This window comes from Heterodontus francisci, chromosome 4 (assembly GCF_036365525.1).
Source record: "Heterodontus francisci isolate sHetFra1 chromosome 4, sHetFra1.hap1, whole genome shotgun sequence".
In the NCBI taxonomy this organism is placed as follows: Eukaryota; Metazoa; Chordata; class Chondrichthyes; order Heterodontiformes; family Heterodontidae; genus Heterodontus; species Heterodontus francisci.
The window spans coordinates 121,302,158-121,321,749 of NC_090374.1; the positions used below are offsets into that span (position 1 = coordinate 121,302,158).

At 42.0% G+C, this 19,592-nt stretch overlaps 1 protein-coding gene across 3 annotated transcripts in view; it reads left to right on the forward strand.

The window, feature by feature from the left end:
- dapk1 (death-associated protein kinase 1) overlaps positions 1-19,592 on the forward strand; it is a 209,595-nt gene that overhangs the window by 166,881 nt on the left and 23,122 nt on the right. For all 3 annotated transcript variants that reach the window (XM_068030069.1, XM_068030070.1, XM_068030071.1), the window contains 5 exons: positions 835-1,057; positions 7,736-7,924; positions 8,862-9,059; positions 13,587-13,725; positions 14,795-14,915. In XM_068030069.1, the coding sequence (XP_067886170.1) occupies positions 835-1,057; positions 7,736-7,924; positions 8,862-9,059; positions 13,587-13,725; positions 14,795-14,915 (870 nt within the window). The remainder of the gene's footprint in view (positions 1-834; positions 1,058-7,735; positions 7,925-8,861; positions 9,060-13,586; positions 13,726-14,794; positions 14,916-19,592) is intronic.

Sequence of the window (19,592 nt, forward strand, 5' to 3'; positions counted from 1 at the left end):
TTCTGGCAGCAGGCTATTCCTGCAACTGGAGTTGTGGGGAATCATGGGTAAGCCTGTGACTTCCCGGAAGCAGTGTCCAGCCCGACCCAACCCAAGCCCGAATGCTGGACTCAGAATTTCGACCGAACACGACACATGTAGTCGGGTTCGGGCCGAGTAGCCAGGCTTTACCCCACAAGCCTGAATTATCAACCCACCTGTGGTTAGAAGAGGACATACGCCCTCAAGTGGTAATGTTTAATACTGACCCCTGGGGCATTATTGCAACCAGAGGGAATAACACAATACATTCTGGCACCGTCATTAAAAAAAGGCATTTTTTGTGTATTTTCCAAAGCAAGTAGTTTGTATGCATCATGCTAAATAATTATTATAACTTTTATTGCATGGTTTGTGTCCTTCTGAGTCCATACATATTTTCATTCTTCTCTGCTGACACCTACTGAAGGAAAACTGAACTGCTTTTAAATGCATATCCATTTCAGATTTACCCATTTTTTTGTGCCTTGTACTGCATTATCAGCAGGTATACATGGATGCATGCTGCTTGCAATGGAAACTACAGAGTTTCAGATGTTGATTAATTTATTGTGGTCTACATTTATACATTGAAATTTCTGAATACGCTATTGTTGACATTTGTGTCTAATCCCTCTTTGCTATTTTAACAAAGTTGTTGACTTTGTTTAAATAATGCACATGAGAATTTAAAATGAGCACAGTAACCGCTTGCTAAAAATAGCCCCTTCAACCCCTTAGAGTCTTAGGTGATACTTATGGAGATGATGTCAATCCGTAAACCTCTATTCATTTCATTGTATTCTTTTGCTTTAGGATACACACAGAGGAATTTTCATTCAGCAGCTTAGGCTTTCTCAGAATTCGCAAGCCCGAATAAAACTCAAGTTGTTTGGAAATTCAGGTACAGGAAAAACAACACTTGTAGAATCTCTCAAATGTGGGCTTCTGCGAAGTTTCTTCAGGAGACGCAGACCAAGGCTGTCATCTACCAACTCAACTCGTTATCCACCTTCCCCGTTATTGTCAAAACCAACAGGTATCCTTAACATTTCTAAACAGTAGTCTGAAGATTATTTCTTTGTAGATGTTATAATTGTGCTGTACCTTAGAGGTACTATCACAATCTGTCATATTTTGGGACCTATTTGTTCCCAGATCATTGTGTGACTAGTTGAAAGTGAATATTGTCTAATTTCACTTGGCAAACTAATGCTAACAATCCAGGCAAGACTGTACTATTTTCCTGGGTATAGACTGATAAAGATACACTAAACCCTTTGTGATGATGTACCTGCCAGAACATCTGAGTTTCCATTACAAAATTGAATTTATTTGTCCATTTTACATCTGTAATGTTCTATCTTTGACCTATTGAATGCATGGTTTTTCCCTTTTTGTAGTCATCAGTACTGTGCAATCTGTCCAGTCCCTCAGTGTCCATCCAATAGCAGGGCTAAATGCAATCTGAAGTGGAACTCCAGTCAATTTTCAGTGATGCTTCTGCGTCCCATCAGTTAGCAGACTGATTGATAACTGAATGCTACACCTGGAGGCTAGGTCAAAATTAGTTAAACTGCCTTACCCTGCCTCCATTTGGGAATAGTTTATGTGAACATTGGCAAGCGCTAGCAGTTGAACCTGGCAGTCCGTATTGTTTGCAATCGTGGCTGGGTATCCATCAAACATAACAAACACAAGTTGGATTCAATCATCCTTGGGCTGAGGGATTGATTTGGCCTCTGATCTGGGATCTTGGTATTCAGTTTTCCTCTACAGCTGGTGACCTTATCCTGTTAAGTTGTGGTGCACTTTCACAAAAGCAGGTAGGTGAAACTTGTAGAAGTATCAATAAAAAATGTGTCTGTGTTGCACACACAACTCCTTCAAAGTGGTTCTCTCAGGATCTGCCTGTGGCTTAGGTACTCCTGGTATAAAAATGTCAAAGAAATGTTGTTAAACTACCACTCTGCTTGCCAACATATGCACATTTGGGTACAGTTCTATATAGGCCTATACTAAGAGGAGCCAGGCCTGGGAGGCAACTGGGAATGGGAGACGAGGTTAGTTCTAGATTACACTGCTGTTTTATCAGTCATTTAAGGCACAGAAGGCTGCCAGTTGGCCCATCAAGTCCATACTGGCTCTGCTCGGAGCTATCTAATCAGTCCCACTCCCCAGCTCGTAGTCCTGCAATTCTATTTCTCTCAGGTGGCCATCCAACTTCCTCTTTAAGTCATTGATCATCTCCACTTCCACCACCCTTGTGGGCATCAAGTTTCAGGTCATTACCACCCGTTGCATAAAAAAATATTCCCCCTACATCTTTTGCCCAAACTTTCAATCTGTGTTCCCTGGTCCTTGCACCATTTGTTAATGGGAACAGTTTTTTTTGTCTAACTGTTCTAAGCCTGTCATAATCTTGTACACCTCTATTAAATCTCCCCTCAGCCTCTTGGTTGAGGGATAATGGGAACACATACTTTTAGGCCTTGATTTAGCCTCAGTTTAACATTTTATTTTATTTCATTATATGAACAGATTTTTTTTTCCTGTCAATTTTCTTGTCTTCCTTCCTTTCTGAAGATGTTTACCCTTTACTGGGGTCTGGTTCCATGGACATTGGGTGCTCTTTAGTACCTCAGTGATGTGGCCAGTTCTCACGTGCAAGCCTTGTCGGTCAGCGTTGATAACCGATTCAGTTGTAGCAGACTTAACCAAGTCCAAAACCGTCCCAATGCAACCTCCATGCAAATGTACTTTTAGCAGAAGTCGCTGGAAAGGAAGGTAATCCCTGACTGAATTTTACCCTCTTAAGACATTGAAGTTAGTTGTATTACCATAACACCATCTCAGCTGAAGCCGACTAACTCAGCATAGACTGAGCATAGGAACCCTCCTGGTCTATGTGGTTCATGTACTCACTGGATAAACTCACTGAGCCATCAGGAAGGGGGAGTGTTTTACCAGAGATCAGACAGGGTATTCTGCCGATTTGTCTTTAGCTCATACAATGTGCCATCTTGACATCAAGGCAACATTTTGCCTGAGTATGGCATCAAGGAGCCCTGGCAAAACTGAAGTCAATGGGAATCGGGGGAAAACTCTCCGCTGGTTGGAGTCATACCTAACGCAAAGGAAGATGGTTGTGGTTGTTGGAGGTCAATCATCTGAGCTCCAGGACATCACTGCAGGAGTTCCTCAGGACAGTGTCCTAGGCCCAACCATCCTCAGCTGCTTCATCAATGACCTTCCTTCAATCATAAGGTCAGAAGTGGGGATGTTCGCTGCTGATTGTGCTATGTTCAGCACCATTCACGCCACACAAGTGCCAGGCAATGACAATCTCAAACAAGAGAGAATCTAACTATCTCCCCTTGACATTCAACGGCATTACGGTCGCTAAAACCCCCACTATCAACATCCTGGGGGTTACCATTGACCAGAAACTGAACTGGAGTAGCCATATAAATACCGTGGCAACAAGAGGAGGTCAGAGGCTAGGAATCCTGAGGCGAGTAACTCACCACCTGACTCCCCAAAGCCTGTCCACTATCTACAAGGCACAAGTGATGGAATACTCTCCACTTGCCTGGATGGGTGCAGCTCCAACAACACTCAAGAAGCTCGACACCATCCAGGACAAAGCAGCCCGCTTGATTGGCACCCCATCTACAAACATTCACTCCCTCCACCACCGACGCACAGTGGCAGCAGTGTGTACCATCTACAAGATGCACTGCAGCAATGCACCAAGGCTCCTTAGACAGTACCTTCCAAACCCGTGACCTCTACCAACTAGAAGGACAAGTGCAGCAGATGCATGGGAACGCCACCACCTGCAAGTTCCCCTCCAAGTCGCACTCCATCCTGACTTGGAACTATATCGCTGTTCCTTTACTGTCACTGGGCCAAAATCCTGGAATTTCCTCCTTAACAGCACTGTGGGTGTCCCTACATCACATGGACTGCAGTGGTTCACGAAGGCAGCTCACCACCACCTTCTCCAGGGCAATTAGAGATGGGCAATAAATGCTGGCCTAGCCAACGACACCCACATCCCATGAACGAATAAATAAAAGTGAAGAGGGGGGAGGAGTGGGTTAGAGGAGACAACAAATTAATGCAAAAGACCTCTATTGCGATATCAGAAGATGGTTATATAATTTAATGTCATTTAATTTGGATTGTGGGACACAGGCATCTATGAGTCAGTTTACGCTGCAAAGTCTGACTCCCTTATCCCACCAGCAGACTTTTAAATCTGCTAATGGAGATTTATTTCGCAACATAACCACCAGGATTCGGATCATAGTCGCCAGACTGTGAGAATACAAATTAAATGTCACCAATAAAAAGATAGTTTATGATTCCAGTTTTGTGGTAAATATTTGTGTTGCTGTTTACTGTAACAGGAAGATTTTCTAATGATTTTTCACTAATATTTAATTTTATGCCTATAAAATGTAGAGTGCCTGAGGATATCATTCTAGAGTTACTTTCATGTTGACACTATTTTTTTATTCAGATTCTGTGAGCCAGTTCCCAGTGTTCTTACTGCCAAATCAGTCTCCCTCATCCTGATGCCAGATTTGTGGAAGCAGTTTTGCATGGGTCTACAAGTCTGCCACTGGGGTAAGGGAGTCAAATTTCAGTGAAAATACAGGTACTCATTTCAGACTCTGATCACCAATAGACCCATAATGGGAATGTTGCTCCCCCCACCCCACTCCCAACGAAGCTCAGGAAACTGGAATAGTATGGAAGGCCAAAAAAAAAAGAAAACTTTGCATTTATATAGTGCAACCACCAGGCATCCCAGAACTGGATGCAATACTCCAATTGAGGCCGCACTGCTTTTGTACTCTATGCCCCTATTAATAAAGCCTAGGATGCTGTATGCTCTATTAATTGCTCCCTCAACCTGCTCCTGCCACCTTCAATGATTTTTGCACATATACACCCAGGTCCCTCTGCTCTTGCACCCCCTTTAGAACTGTACCCTTTATTTTATATTGTCTCTGCGTTCTTCCTGCCAAAATGAATCACTTCATGCTTCTCTGCAATAAATTTCAGCTGCCACTTGTCTGCCCATTCCAGCAACCTGTCTGTCCTTTTGAAGTTCTATCCTATCCTCCTCACAATTCACAATGCTTCCAAGTTTCATATGATCTGCAGATTTTCAAATTGTGCCTTGCACACCAAGGTCTGGGTCATTAATACATATCAGGATGAGCAAGGGTCTTAACACCGACCCCTGAGGAACTCCACTACAAACCTTCCTCCAGCCTGAAAAATATCCATTAACGCTACTCTCTGTTTACTGTCACTCCACCAATTTTGTATCCAAGTTGCTACTGTCCCTTTTATTCCATGAGCTATAACTTTGCTCACAAGTCTGTTGTGTGGCACTTTATCAAGTGCCTTTTGAAAGTCCATGGACACCACATCAACAGCGTTACCCTCATCAACCCTCTGTTACCTCATCAAAAAACTACAGTAAGTTAGTTAAAAATGGTTTGCCCTTAAATCCATACTGGCTTTCCTTAATTAATCCATATTTGTCCAAGTGACTATCAAATTTGTCCCATGTTATTGCTTCTGGCCTGTAGTTTCTGGGCTTATCTTTACACCCTTTTTTGAACAAGGGTGTAACATTTGCAATTCTCCAGTCCTCTGGCACCACCCCTAGGTCTAAGGAAGACTGAAAAATTATGGCCAGTGCCTCTGCGATTTCCACTCTCTCTTCCCTCAGTATCCTTGATACATCTCATCTGCTCCTGGTGCTTTATCAACTTTTAGTACAGCTAGCCTATCCAATATCACCTCCTTATTAATTTTAAACTCTTCAAGTGTCTGAGTTACCTTCTCTTTCACCATGACTTGTGCAGCAGCATCTTCCTTGGTAAAGACAGATGCAAAGTATTCATTTAATACCTCATCCTTGCCCCATCCCTCCATGTGTAAATCTCCTTTTAATCCCTAATCAGCCCCACTCTTCCTTTTACCATCCTTTTACTATTTATATGCCTATAGAAGACTTTTGGATTCACATTTATTTTAGCTGCCAGTCTTTTTTCATACTCTCTGTTTGCCTCTCTTGTTTGTTTTTTCTCTTCCCCTCTGAACTTTCTATATTCCAGCTGGTTCTCAGTTGTGTTATCCACCTGGCATCTGTCATAAGCACACTTTTTCTTCATAATCTCTATCTCATTCATCATCCAGGGACCACTGGATTTGTTTGCCTTACCTTTCCGCTTCATGTGAATATACCTTGACTGTGCCTGAATTATCTCTTCTTTAATGGTAGGGAATATGAGATTACTGTAGGGTTAGTATAAATGGGTGGTTCTTGGTCGGCACAGACTCGGTGGGCCGAAGGGCCTGTTTCAGTGCTGTATCTCTAAATAAACAAATGGCCTGCCTGCCAACCCTTGATTCTAATTTATCGGGCCCAGATCCATTCTTACCCCAGTGAAGTTGGCTTTCCCCCAGTTAATCTTACTCTGGATTGTTCCTTGTCCTTTTCCATAGCCAACCTAAATCTTATGATACAATGATCACTGTCCCCTAAATGTTCCCAAATTGACACTTGATCCACTTGGCCCACTTCATTCCTAAGAGCCAGGTCCAGCAGTGCCTCCTTTCTCATTGGACTGTAAACATAACTGCTGTAGAATTTTATTTTTCCCTGAACACACTCTAGGAGCTCTTGTACCTCTCTGCCCGTTACACTACTACAATCCCAGTCAGTTTGGATAACTATAGTCCCAGATTACAACTACTCTGTTTCTTGCAGCTGTCTGTAATTTCCTAGTAAATTTGTTCCTCTATATCTTTCCCACTAGTTGGTGGCCTGTAGACTACATTGTGCAGTTTAATTGTACCTTTCTTGTTCCTTAGCTCTAGCCAAATAGATTCTGTCCTTAACCCCTCTGGGACATCCTCTGTCTATCCATACAGCAATATTCTCCTTAATCAATACTGCCACCCCTCCCCCTCTCCTATCTTTCTTGAACACCTTGTATTCAGGAATATTTAATACCCAGTCCTGTCCTCCCTGTTACATCCACAACAACATATTTCCACATGGCAATCTGCACCGATAACGCACCAATCTTTCTTGCCACACTCTGCGCATTTATATACATGCACAATAGCCCTAATTTAGACTTTATTACTTACTCCCTTATTCTGACCCCACCTAATAACTCTCTATTTCCTACTCTAGTGCTATCTGTCTCTCCCTGTATTCTGTACACCTTGATATTCCTCTCTGATATTTCCTCCTGGTTCCCACACCCTGCCAAGTTAGTTTAAACCCTCCCCAATAGCACTAGCAAATCACCCCGCAAGGAAATTGGTCCCTGCTTTATTTAGGTGCTTGTACAGATCCCGGCTCTCTGGATAGTGAATTGGAACAAGAGCTTTGGCTGACCTGTTTTTCTCCCCCTTCTCTATTAAAAAGGTGATGTGTTCAATTGTGTAGTTCTTGAACTGCTGCTCTAGCTGAGATCAGTTCAATACCAGATAGTGCCTTTTACACACTGGGCCACAAGTGCATCGTTCATTTAAAAAAAAATCTAATTTGAATAATTTATATTTAACAAGCTTTGCATCTTTTATCATATGGTGACCTTGTAAAGATGCAGGAGTTGCTTGGTCCAAGAATCGTTAAATTTATAAGCAGCATATTTGAATAACCTCCCATTTTAAGTTTCAGTGAGCATTACAAATCTGTACCCTGGCTGTGAAAATGTCAGTGTAAGGAGCCGGAGCATGATGTTTGAACCAAGCCTAACCAAAGGCGTGCTGCAAGCTTTTGTTTCACCCACGCACAATCTACACTATGCAATTGATGACCAGTCCACTAAAGCTATTGATATACAGCATGCTAATGTTAATGGTAAGAAATATCTGCTTTATTACAGAACTGAAAATTTGGAACTTATGACCCTTTTACTGGCTGTTTGTCTACTGGGTTTAAATACAATGCTGTTATGAAATCTGAAGCAATTTTTATAATAAAAGATGCTTAATTGTTTTTGCTATTGTAAATCTCTTTTTTTTTAAACTCATGCTTTTTTGCTTTTGTACTGCATTATTGGTATAAAAAGATTGAATAGGTGAAGCAGTATTTTACAAGAATTAGTTGCATTTGCAGTACATCATTAATTCAACACTTACCTCAAAACCTCAGTAAATCAATTTGTGATGCAACAGTTTGTTTAAACATTTTGTACATTGATGAAGCAAGTACTCTTCTGATGGTGAGTAGCTAAGCCATTTAATCAGAAGAAGCCAGATTGAATTCCCCCTCCACACTGAGTTACCAGACCTTAGCTAGCATAACTCTAGGGATCTTGCAGTAATCCTTGGTATAGATAGTTTAGGGAGAAGGAAATCAGTTGGAGGTCCTGATTCGGATGGCTAGACAACGATCCCTGCTGGAAGCAAGCATGTTTGGGAATCTGGTGAAGGCATGTCCTGGCTTGGATGTGATGCTGTCTGCAGTCAAATAACCTGCAGGCAATCATCATCAAAACTCTCATTGAATAGTTGCTAGGATGCAATGTTAGAGGACTGGCGAACTGTCCCAGCAAGAGTCAGAACATTCAAGAGGATAAGAAAATACACTTTAGAAATAGTATGGCAATTAATTTTCATGTTTCAGTCACTCAGCTTTTCCAACACTGCTTTTCTGTATGAGTTTTGCTTGTTACCACTATCTTAATTGTTCAGCAATTTTAAATAGTAAATAGGACTGTTAACCCATGTGTCTTTTTTTAAACTATTATTAATCACCTCGGGGATAATTGAAGCATTTCAATCTTTTTTTTTAGGTGTTGGTGATTTTAGTGTCTGGGAGTTCTCTGGCAATCCTGCCTACTACTGCTGTTATGATTATTTTGCTGCAAATGACTCCACGGCTATCCACATGGTGCTTTTCAGTCTAGAGGAACCATATGAAATGCAACTGAATCAAGTGACCTTTTGGCTCAATTCCCTCAAATCTCTTCTTCCAGCAGAAGAGCCTATAGGTAAGGTTCAAGCCACGCACTATTCACAAAACACGTACATCAGCCAATCCTGATTGTAGCGAAAGGAAGTATTACAATCATTCAAAATAAGTTTTCATATTTAGATGGGAATTTAGTTTACTAGAAATGAGCTTCATTCAGGGTCAAATGGCCTTTTCTCATCCTTGAATTTTCTTTACATTCTTTTAAAAATCACACTTGGTTTACATTTAGTAAATACTGATTTTACTTAATATTTCCTTGTAAAGACTTCAATAAAAGTTGAGCAGCTTTCTTTTTCTCCTCCCTATGTACTACAGTAATAGTACTGCACAGTGGCGCAGTGGTTAGTGGCGCAGTGGTTAGCACCGCAGCCTCACAGCTCCAGCGACCCGGGTTCAGCTCTGGGTACTGCCTGTGTGGAGTTTGCAAGTTCTCCCTGTGTCTGCGTGGGTTTCCTCCGGGTGCTCCAGTTTCCTCCCACATGTCAAGGACTTGCTGGTTGATAGGTTAATTGGCCATTATAAATTGCCCCTAGTATAGGTAGGTGGTAGGGAAATATAGGGACAGGTGGGGATGTGGTAGGAATATGGAAATGGTGTAGGATTAGTATGAATGGGTGGTTGATGGTCGGCACAGACTCGGTGGGCCGAAGGGCCTGTTTCAGTGCTGTAACTCTAAACCAAACTAATATGCTGAATACATTTTAATCTGTAGCGATATTTAAAAGAACTGAAGGCTAACAGAGCCCCTGGGGCAGATAGCATATATCCTCGGCTGCTGGAGGAGATTAGGGAGGAAATCTTATGCTCAAAGGCTACAATAGTGAAGGAACCTTTAGATAGTAGTGAAGTTTCATGGATATGGAAGCAAACCATTGTACTTATATAGATTTTCTATATATAAGTTCTTGAATTCTCAACTATTTACAATCTGTATTGACGGCTTGGATGAAGGGACCAAGTGTAATGTATCCAAGTTGGTTGACAATACAAAGCTATGTGGGAAAGTAAGCAGTGAGGAGGACACAAAAATCTGCAAAGGGATATAGATGGGTTAAGTGAGTGCAAAAAAAAAAAAAGGTGGCGGATGGCATATAATGTGGGAAAATGTGAGGTTATATAATGAGGGAAAAACAGCCATGGTTTATTCTGCTGATCTGCCATTTATTGAGCTCTGTTGGCAGTGCACACATGTAGATATTGGGTGAGGAGGGGCTTGGCCTTGGCTGCAGTATTTCCCTCCCCTGGTTTGGTCAAATAGTCTGTTGAGCCTAACTTGAATAAATACCATTTGGACAGGTTACTGGAGGGCAACTGTTAACACTGAACTGTATCCCTCCAAGGAGTCTAGTGCAACAACTTGCATTTATATAGCACCTTTTCATATAGTGAACATTTCAAGCCATTCCACAAGGAAGGTGCAAACGCCAGACAGGCGATAAGAAGTTTGAGAAGGCAGCCAAAGGTAAAGTTGAAATGATAGGTTTTGAAGAGACTGTCGAAGGTGAATAGACAGGTAGAAAAGTGAAATGGGGTTTAAGGAGAGAGTAGGACTACAACAGCCTAAAGCTCTGATATGAATGGCAGGTGATTGAGATACACAGGAAGACCAGATGACATGGGTTGAAGGAGATTGCAAAGATTGGGTAAGGTAGGTCCATGGAGAGATTTTTAAACGAGGACAAGAATTCTGAATTCATTGGATTTGGGGATCAGAAACATTGGAGTTTGGTTCGGACAGGGGTGATAGGTGAATGGAACTACAAGGCAAGTTGTGAGCAGTATAGTTTTGGGTGAAGTTAATGTAGGGTGGTTCTTGGGAAGGAGGGTTTTGGAGATGACAAGCCTGGAGGTAATGGCCAGAAGTGAGGATGTTTGGTGACGATTTCACAGTGTTCAGTTGTATTCACAACTCCTTAGATAATGAAGCAATCCATTCCCGCATGCAGCAAGATCGGACAGCAGTCAAACTTAGGACTGATAAATGGCAAGTGATATTCATGCTACACAAATGCCAGGCAATGACTGACTAACAAAAGTGGGCCTAACTACTTCTCCTTGACATTCAATGGCATTACTATCATTGAATTCCTCACCGTTAACATCCGGTGGGGGGGGAGGGGTCACCATTGACCAGAAAGTGAACTGGACCAGCCACATAAACATTGTGGCTACAAGAGCAGGTTACAGCCTGAGAATTCTGCGGCACGTAACTCACTTTCCAACTCCCCAAAATCTTTCCACCATCTGCAAGGCACAAGTCAGGAGTGTAGTGAATTACTCTCCACTTGTCTGGATGAGTGCAGCTCCAACAACACTCAAAGCTTGGCAGCATCCAGGGCAAAGCAACCTGTTTGGTACGCCATGCACGATCAGTGCACTGCAGCTGCAGAATGTACCATCTGCAAGATGCACTGTGGCAACTTGCCATGGCTTCTTCAACGGCATCTTCCAATCCTGTGACCTCTACCACCTAGAAGGACAAGCACAGCAGGTGCGTGGAAACACTGCTACCTCTTGAGTTCCCCTCCAAGTCACATACAATCCTTACTTAGAAATATATCACCATTCCTTCATCATCGCTCAGTTAAAATCTTGGAACTCCCTACCTCACAGCACTGTGGGTGTACCTACACCACATGGACTGCAGCAGTTCAAGAAGGCGGCTCGCCACCACCTTCTCGAAGGCAATTAGGGATGGGCTTTGCCAGCAATACCCACATTCCATGAATGAATTTTTAAAAACTGAATAAGGGTTTCAGCAAAATTGGGGTAAAGAGAGGGCAGCGGTGGATGATTTTGCAGAGATAGATGTAGATGGTATTTGTAACAAATGGTAAGTGGGTCGCAGGCTGCACTTCATTGATTTCAGCCTAAGCGTATAGCTGTATAGAGAGTGCATAGTATTTGACAAGATGGATATGTCTTGCCAATAATTGCAAACTCACCTCCTGACTCCCCAAAGTCTGTCCACCATCTACAAGGCGCAAGTCAGGAGTGTGATGGAATACTCTCCATTTACCTGGATGGGTGCAGCTCCAACAACACTCAAGAAGCTCAACACCATCCAGAACAAAGCAGCCCGCATGATTGGCACACCATCCACAAGCATTCACTCCCTCCACCACCGACGCACAGTGGCAGCAGTGTGTACCATCTACAAGATGCACTGCAGCAACACACCAAGGCTCCTTTGACAGCACCTTCCAAACCCGCGATCTCTGCTACCTCGAAGGACAAGAGCAGCAGATGCATGGGAACATCACCACCTGCAAGTTCCCATCCAAGTCGCACACCATCCTGACTTGGAACTGTATCGCAGTTCCTTCACTGTCGCTGGGTCAAAATCCTGGAACTCCCTTCCTAAGAGCACTGTGGGTGTACCTACCTCACATGGACTGCAGCGGTTCAAGAACGCAGCTCACCACCACCTTCTAAAGGGCAATTAACGCTGGCATAGCCAGTGACACCCACATCCCATGAATCAATAAAAAAAAAAGTTCTGTCTTGTATGGGGCAAGCCATATGGCAGAGAGATAGAGCATTCATGTCGATACTTTTAGAAGAAGAGAAAATTGGCATTGGGTAATTAAAGATTTTTTCCCCTAATACGTGTGCAGCCACGCTGAAGACTGCATTTACATTCCCCAGCAGGTGGCGCTAAAAAGCCATCAAAAAATGTTACTATATCAGTGTCGAAGCCTTTTGACTTTGTGGGCCATATATAAATTGTTAGATTATTTTACATGTCGCTCAATATGAATGCTAACAGACAGAGTTCTGTTTTGGTGTTTATTCACCAACGAGGTGAAAGCACTGCAACTGTCCTTTCCAAATTTGCATTAACCCTTGAAATTGGAATAGAATAAGCTGGTGAGTAAGAAGTAGAATGGAGTTGCTGGGATTTTGTCAGATGAGTTACCAGGGCAGTTTGTGCACTTCTGCTATACTGCAACCATATATATTTTCTGTTGGCAAAACTCTAAAATGCACCATATGTATTTAACCTTCTGCAAACTTGTGCTTTTTTGTTTTTGTAAAATATATGCAGTGGTGATTGTAAAGCAAGTCCAGATGTTTTAATGTTTAATAAAATGATGCACTTCTTTAAATATCACTGATTTTAAATGTTCGAGCATTCCTCAAAAGTCAAAAAGGATCCTAGCTGAGAAAAGAATAAAGACTGAAGATCTGTTTGCTGAACCTTGTTTGCTCTCTGCCTAGCCACTTTTGAGAAGCATTTTTAAAGATGTTTTGTTATGGTAAAATCCAGTCAGCTATAGTTTTTACCTTTTTAATCTGTTGATTCTTAAGTTCAAGGTTTATCCTAAGATTTATCACCTGAATTTTGAAATATTGTTGCTGGGATTTAATCCCGTTTCCTTGTTGGGAGCCCTACACTGTAGCTATAGTGGATAGCTCATCTGTGTGAAATTAACAGTATACCTGACACATGAATGACAAATAGGTTGGAGTCACAATGAACATAAAACTAATGATCAATCTGCTTTATGTTTATACTGAAACTGATTTATTTTCTTGACAGCATTTGCTGGGAAGCTGAAAAGTCCTTTGCAGGTTATTCTTGTCGCCACCCATGCAGATATTGTAAACTGTCCCCGTTCATTTGGAGGGGAATTTGGTTATGACAAAGATTTGTCACTTCTTAAAGAAATAAAAAGTAGGTAAGTAGTCAAAGTCGTCTTAAACTGCCTTTTAAAGATTCCACTTTCCTTAGTTGCCAGGTAAAGACCCCATTGATTCCCAGCTTGGTTCAGTTGGTTGCACTTTCACCTGCAAACTTATGGGTTTGAGCCCCAGTCCAGGAATTGAACAAATAATCAGGACCAACGCTCTAACCAGTACTGAGGGAGTGCTGCATTATTGGAGGCAGCATTCATAAGAGAAACATTTAACACAAGCCCCCATCTGATTCCATGACACTGCTCAAAGAAGAATTCACAAGGAGCTCTCTTTGTGTCCAAACCAATATTTGCCCCTGAACCAACAGCACAAAAACAAGTCAATCGTTCATTCATCTCACTGCTGTTTGTGGGATCTTGCTGTGCTCAGAACATCTGTGACATTTACCAACACAAGTGTCTGCTCTTCAAAGTAATTAATTCATTGTGCAGTGCTTTGGGATGTGAGAAATTTAATAATTCACTAGCAAATTATGTACAAAGGTTGCTTCACAGTGACCTCCTACAAAAAAATGATAGTGAAGATTTCTCTGGGCTTGGAACATATGAATAATGTGAACTATTTCCTTTTGGTACCATTTTTCTTGTAAAGAACATGGCTGTTGTGGTCATAACTGCATCAAAAATAACTAGCCACGACTGACAAAATGGCAAATGAAGTTTCATTTTTGAAAGGATATTGTAATGGTGGAAAAACCTGGAGCAGGCCAGCAACATCAAAGCAATCTCTGACTGGTGGGGAAAACTATATTTAGTCTCCAGTTTTTGTGACATCGTAGCCACTAGAATCCAGGCATAACCATCCAGGTTATCCAGTCAGTTTGTTTTTGTTTAAAATTTGTAACATTTATCGCATTACACAGGTTAAAATGTCATTTGTTCAGTTTAGCTTTGTTAAAATGTGAGTATTTATATTTGATTGCTCTGGGTGGGAGGTAGGGTCGGATTACTTCAGTATTGCTGCCAGGAGCACTCAACCTTTTCCGAAGTTTACTGATCAGTTGTATTCCATCAGGACTGTACTTTTTATAATGGCCTTGTACATTCTTAGGTTTGGAAGCGATATGCAGATATCTGATAGATTATTTGTGCTGGATGCTGGTGCATCTGGATCGAAAGACATGAAGCTGCTACGAAATCACCTTCTAGAATTAAGGAATCGGATTCTTTCTGTAAGTATCCTATACTAAATATGTATGGCAAATGTGACACCCTTGTTCAAGTAAGGATGCAAGGACATTCCTAGTCCAGTCAGTTTAACATCTGTGGTGGGTAAGGTTTTCGAAACAATAATCAAGGAAAGAATTAAAAGGCACTTGGAGAGATTTGAGTGAATCACAGATTTGTGAAAGGCAGATCATGCTTGACTAATCTATTTGAAATTTTTTTAATGAAGTAACAGGGAAGGTTGATGGGAATGGGTTGGATGTCGTCTATATGGATTTTTAAGGAAGCATTTGACAAAGTACCAGATAAAGGTCGTTTAACAATATTGAAGCTCATGGATTAGGAGGGTCCATGTCAGCTTGGATTAAAAAAAAAAATTGGCTTAACAGAAAACAGCAATTCATGGTAAATGATGGTTTTTCAGACTGGAGGGTGGTAAGCAGTGGTGTTCCCCGAGGATCAGTGCTAGGACCACTGCTTTTTTGATATGTATATATGGAATACAGAGCATTCAAAAGGGAATTGGACAGTTATGTGAAAAGGATGAATGTGCAGGGATACGTGGAGAAGGTGGGCAAGTGGCACTAGGTGAAATGTTCATTAGGAGAGCTGGTGCAGACACGATGGGCCGAAGGGCCTCCCCCTGCCTGTAACAATTCTGTGACTGTAAAATTTCAAAATTTACTGCTGATACTGAACTTGGGGGGGGAAACAGTGAGGGTGGTAATCAACTGCAACAGGACATAGGCTAGCAAAATGGGCAGACAAATGGCAGATAGAATTTAATAGAGAAGTGTGAGGTGATGCATATTGGCAGAAGGGATAATGGAGACTTAATGGCACAGTCCTAAAGTGTGTGCAGGGACAGAGGGACCTGGAGGTTCATGTGTATAGATCTTTGAAGGTGGCAGGACATATTGAGAGAGTAGTTAACAAAACATAGGGGATCTTGGGCTTCATAAGTAGAGGTATTGAGTAAAGTAAAAGCAAAATACTGTGGATGCTGGAAATCTGAAACAAAAACAAGAAATGCTGGAATCACTCAGCAGGTCTGGCAGCATCTGTGGAAAGAGAAGCAGAGTTAACGTTTCGGGTCAGTGACCCTTCTTCGGAACTGACAAATATTAGAAAAGTCACAGGTTATAAACAAGTGAGGTGGGGGTGGGGCAAGAGATAACAAAGGAGAAGGTGCAGATTGGACCAGGCCACATAGCTGACCAAAAGGTCACGGAGCAAAGGCAAACAATATGTTAATGGTGTGTTGAAAGACAAAGCATTAGTACAGATTAGGTGTGAATACACTGAATATTGAACAGCAGCAAGTGCAAACCTGAAGAAATACAACCTGAAAAAAACAGTGGGTAAGCAAACTGAACAAACTAAAATGAAATGAAATAAATGCAAAAAAATATTGTAAAAAATGTAAAAAGGAATGTAAAAAAAAGAAAGAAAAAATAACTAAAAATGAAAGTAAAATGGGGGGTGTCATGCTCTGAAATTATTGAACTCAATGTTCAGTCCGGCAGGCTGTAGTGTGCCTAATCGGTAGATGAGATGCTGTTCCTCGAGCTTGCGTTGATGTTCACTGGAACACTGCAGCAATCCCAGGACAGAGATGTGAGCATGAGAGCAGGGGGGAGTGTTGAAATGGCAAGCAACCGGAAGCTCAGGGTCCTGCTTGCGGACTGAGCGGAGATATTCCGCTTAGCGGTCACCCAGTCTGCGCTTGGTCTCCCCAATGTAGAGGAGACCACACTGTGAGCAGCGAATACAGTATACTACATTGAAAGAAGTACAAATAAATCGCTGCTTCACCTGAAAGGAGTGTTTGGGGCCTGGGATAGTGAGGAGAGAGGAGGTAAATGGGCAGGTATTACACCTCCTGCGATTGCAGGGGAAGGTGCCCTGGGACGGGGACGAGGTGGTGGGGGTAATGGAGGAGTAGACCAGGGTGTCGCGGAGGGAACGATCCCTTCGGAATGCTGACGGGAAGGGAGGGGAAGATGCGACTGGTAGTGGCATCATGCTGGAGGTGGCAAAAATGGCGGAGGATGATCCTTTGGATATGTTGTGGTATTGAGTAAAGGCCTGCTACCCGATCCGGACCCGACGACATCTGACAACGTGTCGGGGTCGGGTCTCACTTCCGGGTCCAGCATTCGGGCTCATGTCGGGTCGGGCCGGATCGGGCACTCTAATGTTAATTTACTTTTTGGACTTTAAAGGTGGTTTTGTTAGTTATTTTAAGCTTGTGTAGGAAAGGAACAAAGTGGAAAAATGGAAGGTAAGTTAACTGGTCGGGCGCAGGAAAAAATGGAAGGACTTGGGCCGGGTCGGGCTCGGATGGGGTTCTGTCGGGCCTGGGTTGGAACTCATTTGCAGACTCAGACTTTTTGTATTGAGTACGAAAGTAGGGCGGTTATGCCGAACCTTTCTAAAGCTCTGGTTAGGCCACAATGAAAGTATTACATCTAGTTCTGGCCACCACGCTTTAGTAAGGATGTGAGGGTCCTTGAGAGGGTGCAGAGGAGATTTATCGGAATGGTTCCAGGGATGGGGAATTTTAGCTACAAGATTAGGTTGGAGAAACAGAGGTTGAGCAGAGATTTGATAGAGGTGTACAAAATTATGACCAGTTTAGATAAGCTAGATGAAGAAATACTGTTCCCATTAACTGATGGCACAAGGATTACGGGACACAAATTTACCATGGAGGGCATCACAGAAATCCAAAACTCTGTAAAAAATGCATTTTCAGAAGGAGAAGTACAGTTATAGGCAGTACCTAGAGACATATAGGCTGTAACTAGTGGGGCATTGCAAGTATCAGTGCTTGGACCTCAGCTATTTTACCGTCTATTATCAATGACATAGAAGAGGGGACCAGACAGTACAAAGTTGGAAGGAAAGTGAGCTGTGAGGAAGATGCAAAGAGGCTGCAAAAGTTATAGATAAGTTAAGTGAGTGGACAAGAATGTGGCAGATGGAATATTATATGAAGAAGTGTGAAGTTATCCACTCCAGTAGGAAAAATAGAAAAGCAGAATATTTTTTAAATGGTGGGAAAGTGGGACCTGGGTGTCCCTGTATATGAATCACAAAGTTAAAATGCAGGTACTGCAAACAATCAGGAAGGCAGGTGGTATGTTGGCCTTTATTGCAAAGGGATTGGACTATAAAGAAGTCTTACTACAATTATACAAGACCTTGGTGAGACCACACCTGGAGTACAGTTTTGGTTTCTTTAGCAAAGGAAGGATACACTTGTCTTTGAGGAAGTGCAACGAAGGTTCACTAGACTGATTCCTGGTATGGGAGGATTGTCCTATGAGGAGAGATTGAGTAGACTGGGTCTATATTCCCTAAAATTTAGAAGAATGAGAGGTGATCTCATTAAAACATGAAATTCTTTAAAGGGCTTGACAAGATAGCTGCTGGAAGGATGTTTCCCCTGATTGGGGAGTCTGGAACTAGGTGTCACAGTCAGGCAGGTTAGCTATTTAGGACTGAGACGAAGAGAAGTTTCTTCACTCAGGGTTGTGAATCTTTGGAGTTCTCCACCCCAGAGAGCTGTGGATGCTTAATCTTTGAACGTGTTCAAGACAGAGTTCAATAGACTTTTGGGACTAAAGGATATAGGAATAGTGCAGGAAGATGTAGCTGAATTGGAAGATCAGCCATAATCTTACTGAATGGCAAAGCAAGCTGAAAGGGCCGAATGGCCTACTTCTCTTATTTCTGTTATTAAGTAAGCTTTCTGAAGTTTGGTAAAACTTTCCACAGAACTATCCGGCTTGATTAAGTGCACGATGTGATCCAAGTCCTAACTCTACGTCGGGGGTGGTAGGAGGGAAGCATTGTTTATGCATTCAATTACTGGCCGAGTTATAATGCACTCTCTGACTAATCTCTGTTAATGTCATGGGGCCAAACAGTTTCCTCATCTGATAGGCAAATACAAACAGTAAATGTAGCTTATGACATGTAATGGATTCTGTGCACTGTCAGCATAGAATGAGTCTTCCTGAACACATCATCAGCCACCCCACCAAATTTCTAATGAGATTTCTGTTGGCTGCTAAATCTGAGATTCAGGAATCAGCAGCTCAAATGCCCTGCAGATATTAATGTAAAAAGTACTTTAGATTGGTGTCATCATAACACTGAGTGCAAAGCCTTCAATTGGTTTCACTTTAGGATTGTTGAATTATCTACAGTTCTGTACTTCGTGTCCTGTTTGCACCTAAAGCAAAATGAACGCAGCACTAAAAATCAAATACGTCATGTTGCAATGGCTGTGTCGAACCGTTGATACTATTTCGTTTCCACAGACCCTTCAGCTTTAGTTTGTTCTCTGAATTGATTTGCTATAACACATTAGTTAAAAATCAACAGTGACCTGTGGAGTTCAAAGAGTATATTTTTGGACTTTTGTTACTGCAGCTTGAAAGGTGTCAGTGTTTTCCTACTATGAGCAAACCTCTCCAGCATTTTGCCTGTATTTTTCTTCAATTTTTCCTGTCTCAACACAACTGTGGGCACATCAACTATTGAAACAATAAAACTGTTTGCAAGGTTTTGTGCTTTTGTTGCTTGTATATAGGATTTTTTAAAAATCTTGACGTTTTGTTTTGTAATACTTGGTGTTTACTCTTGTGTTGTATTTTCCTCCTGTTGCTTTC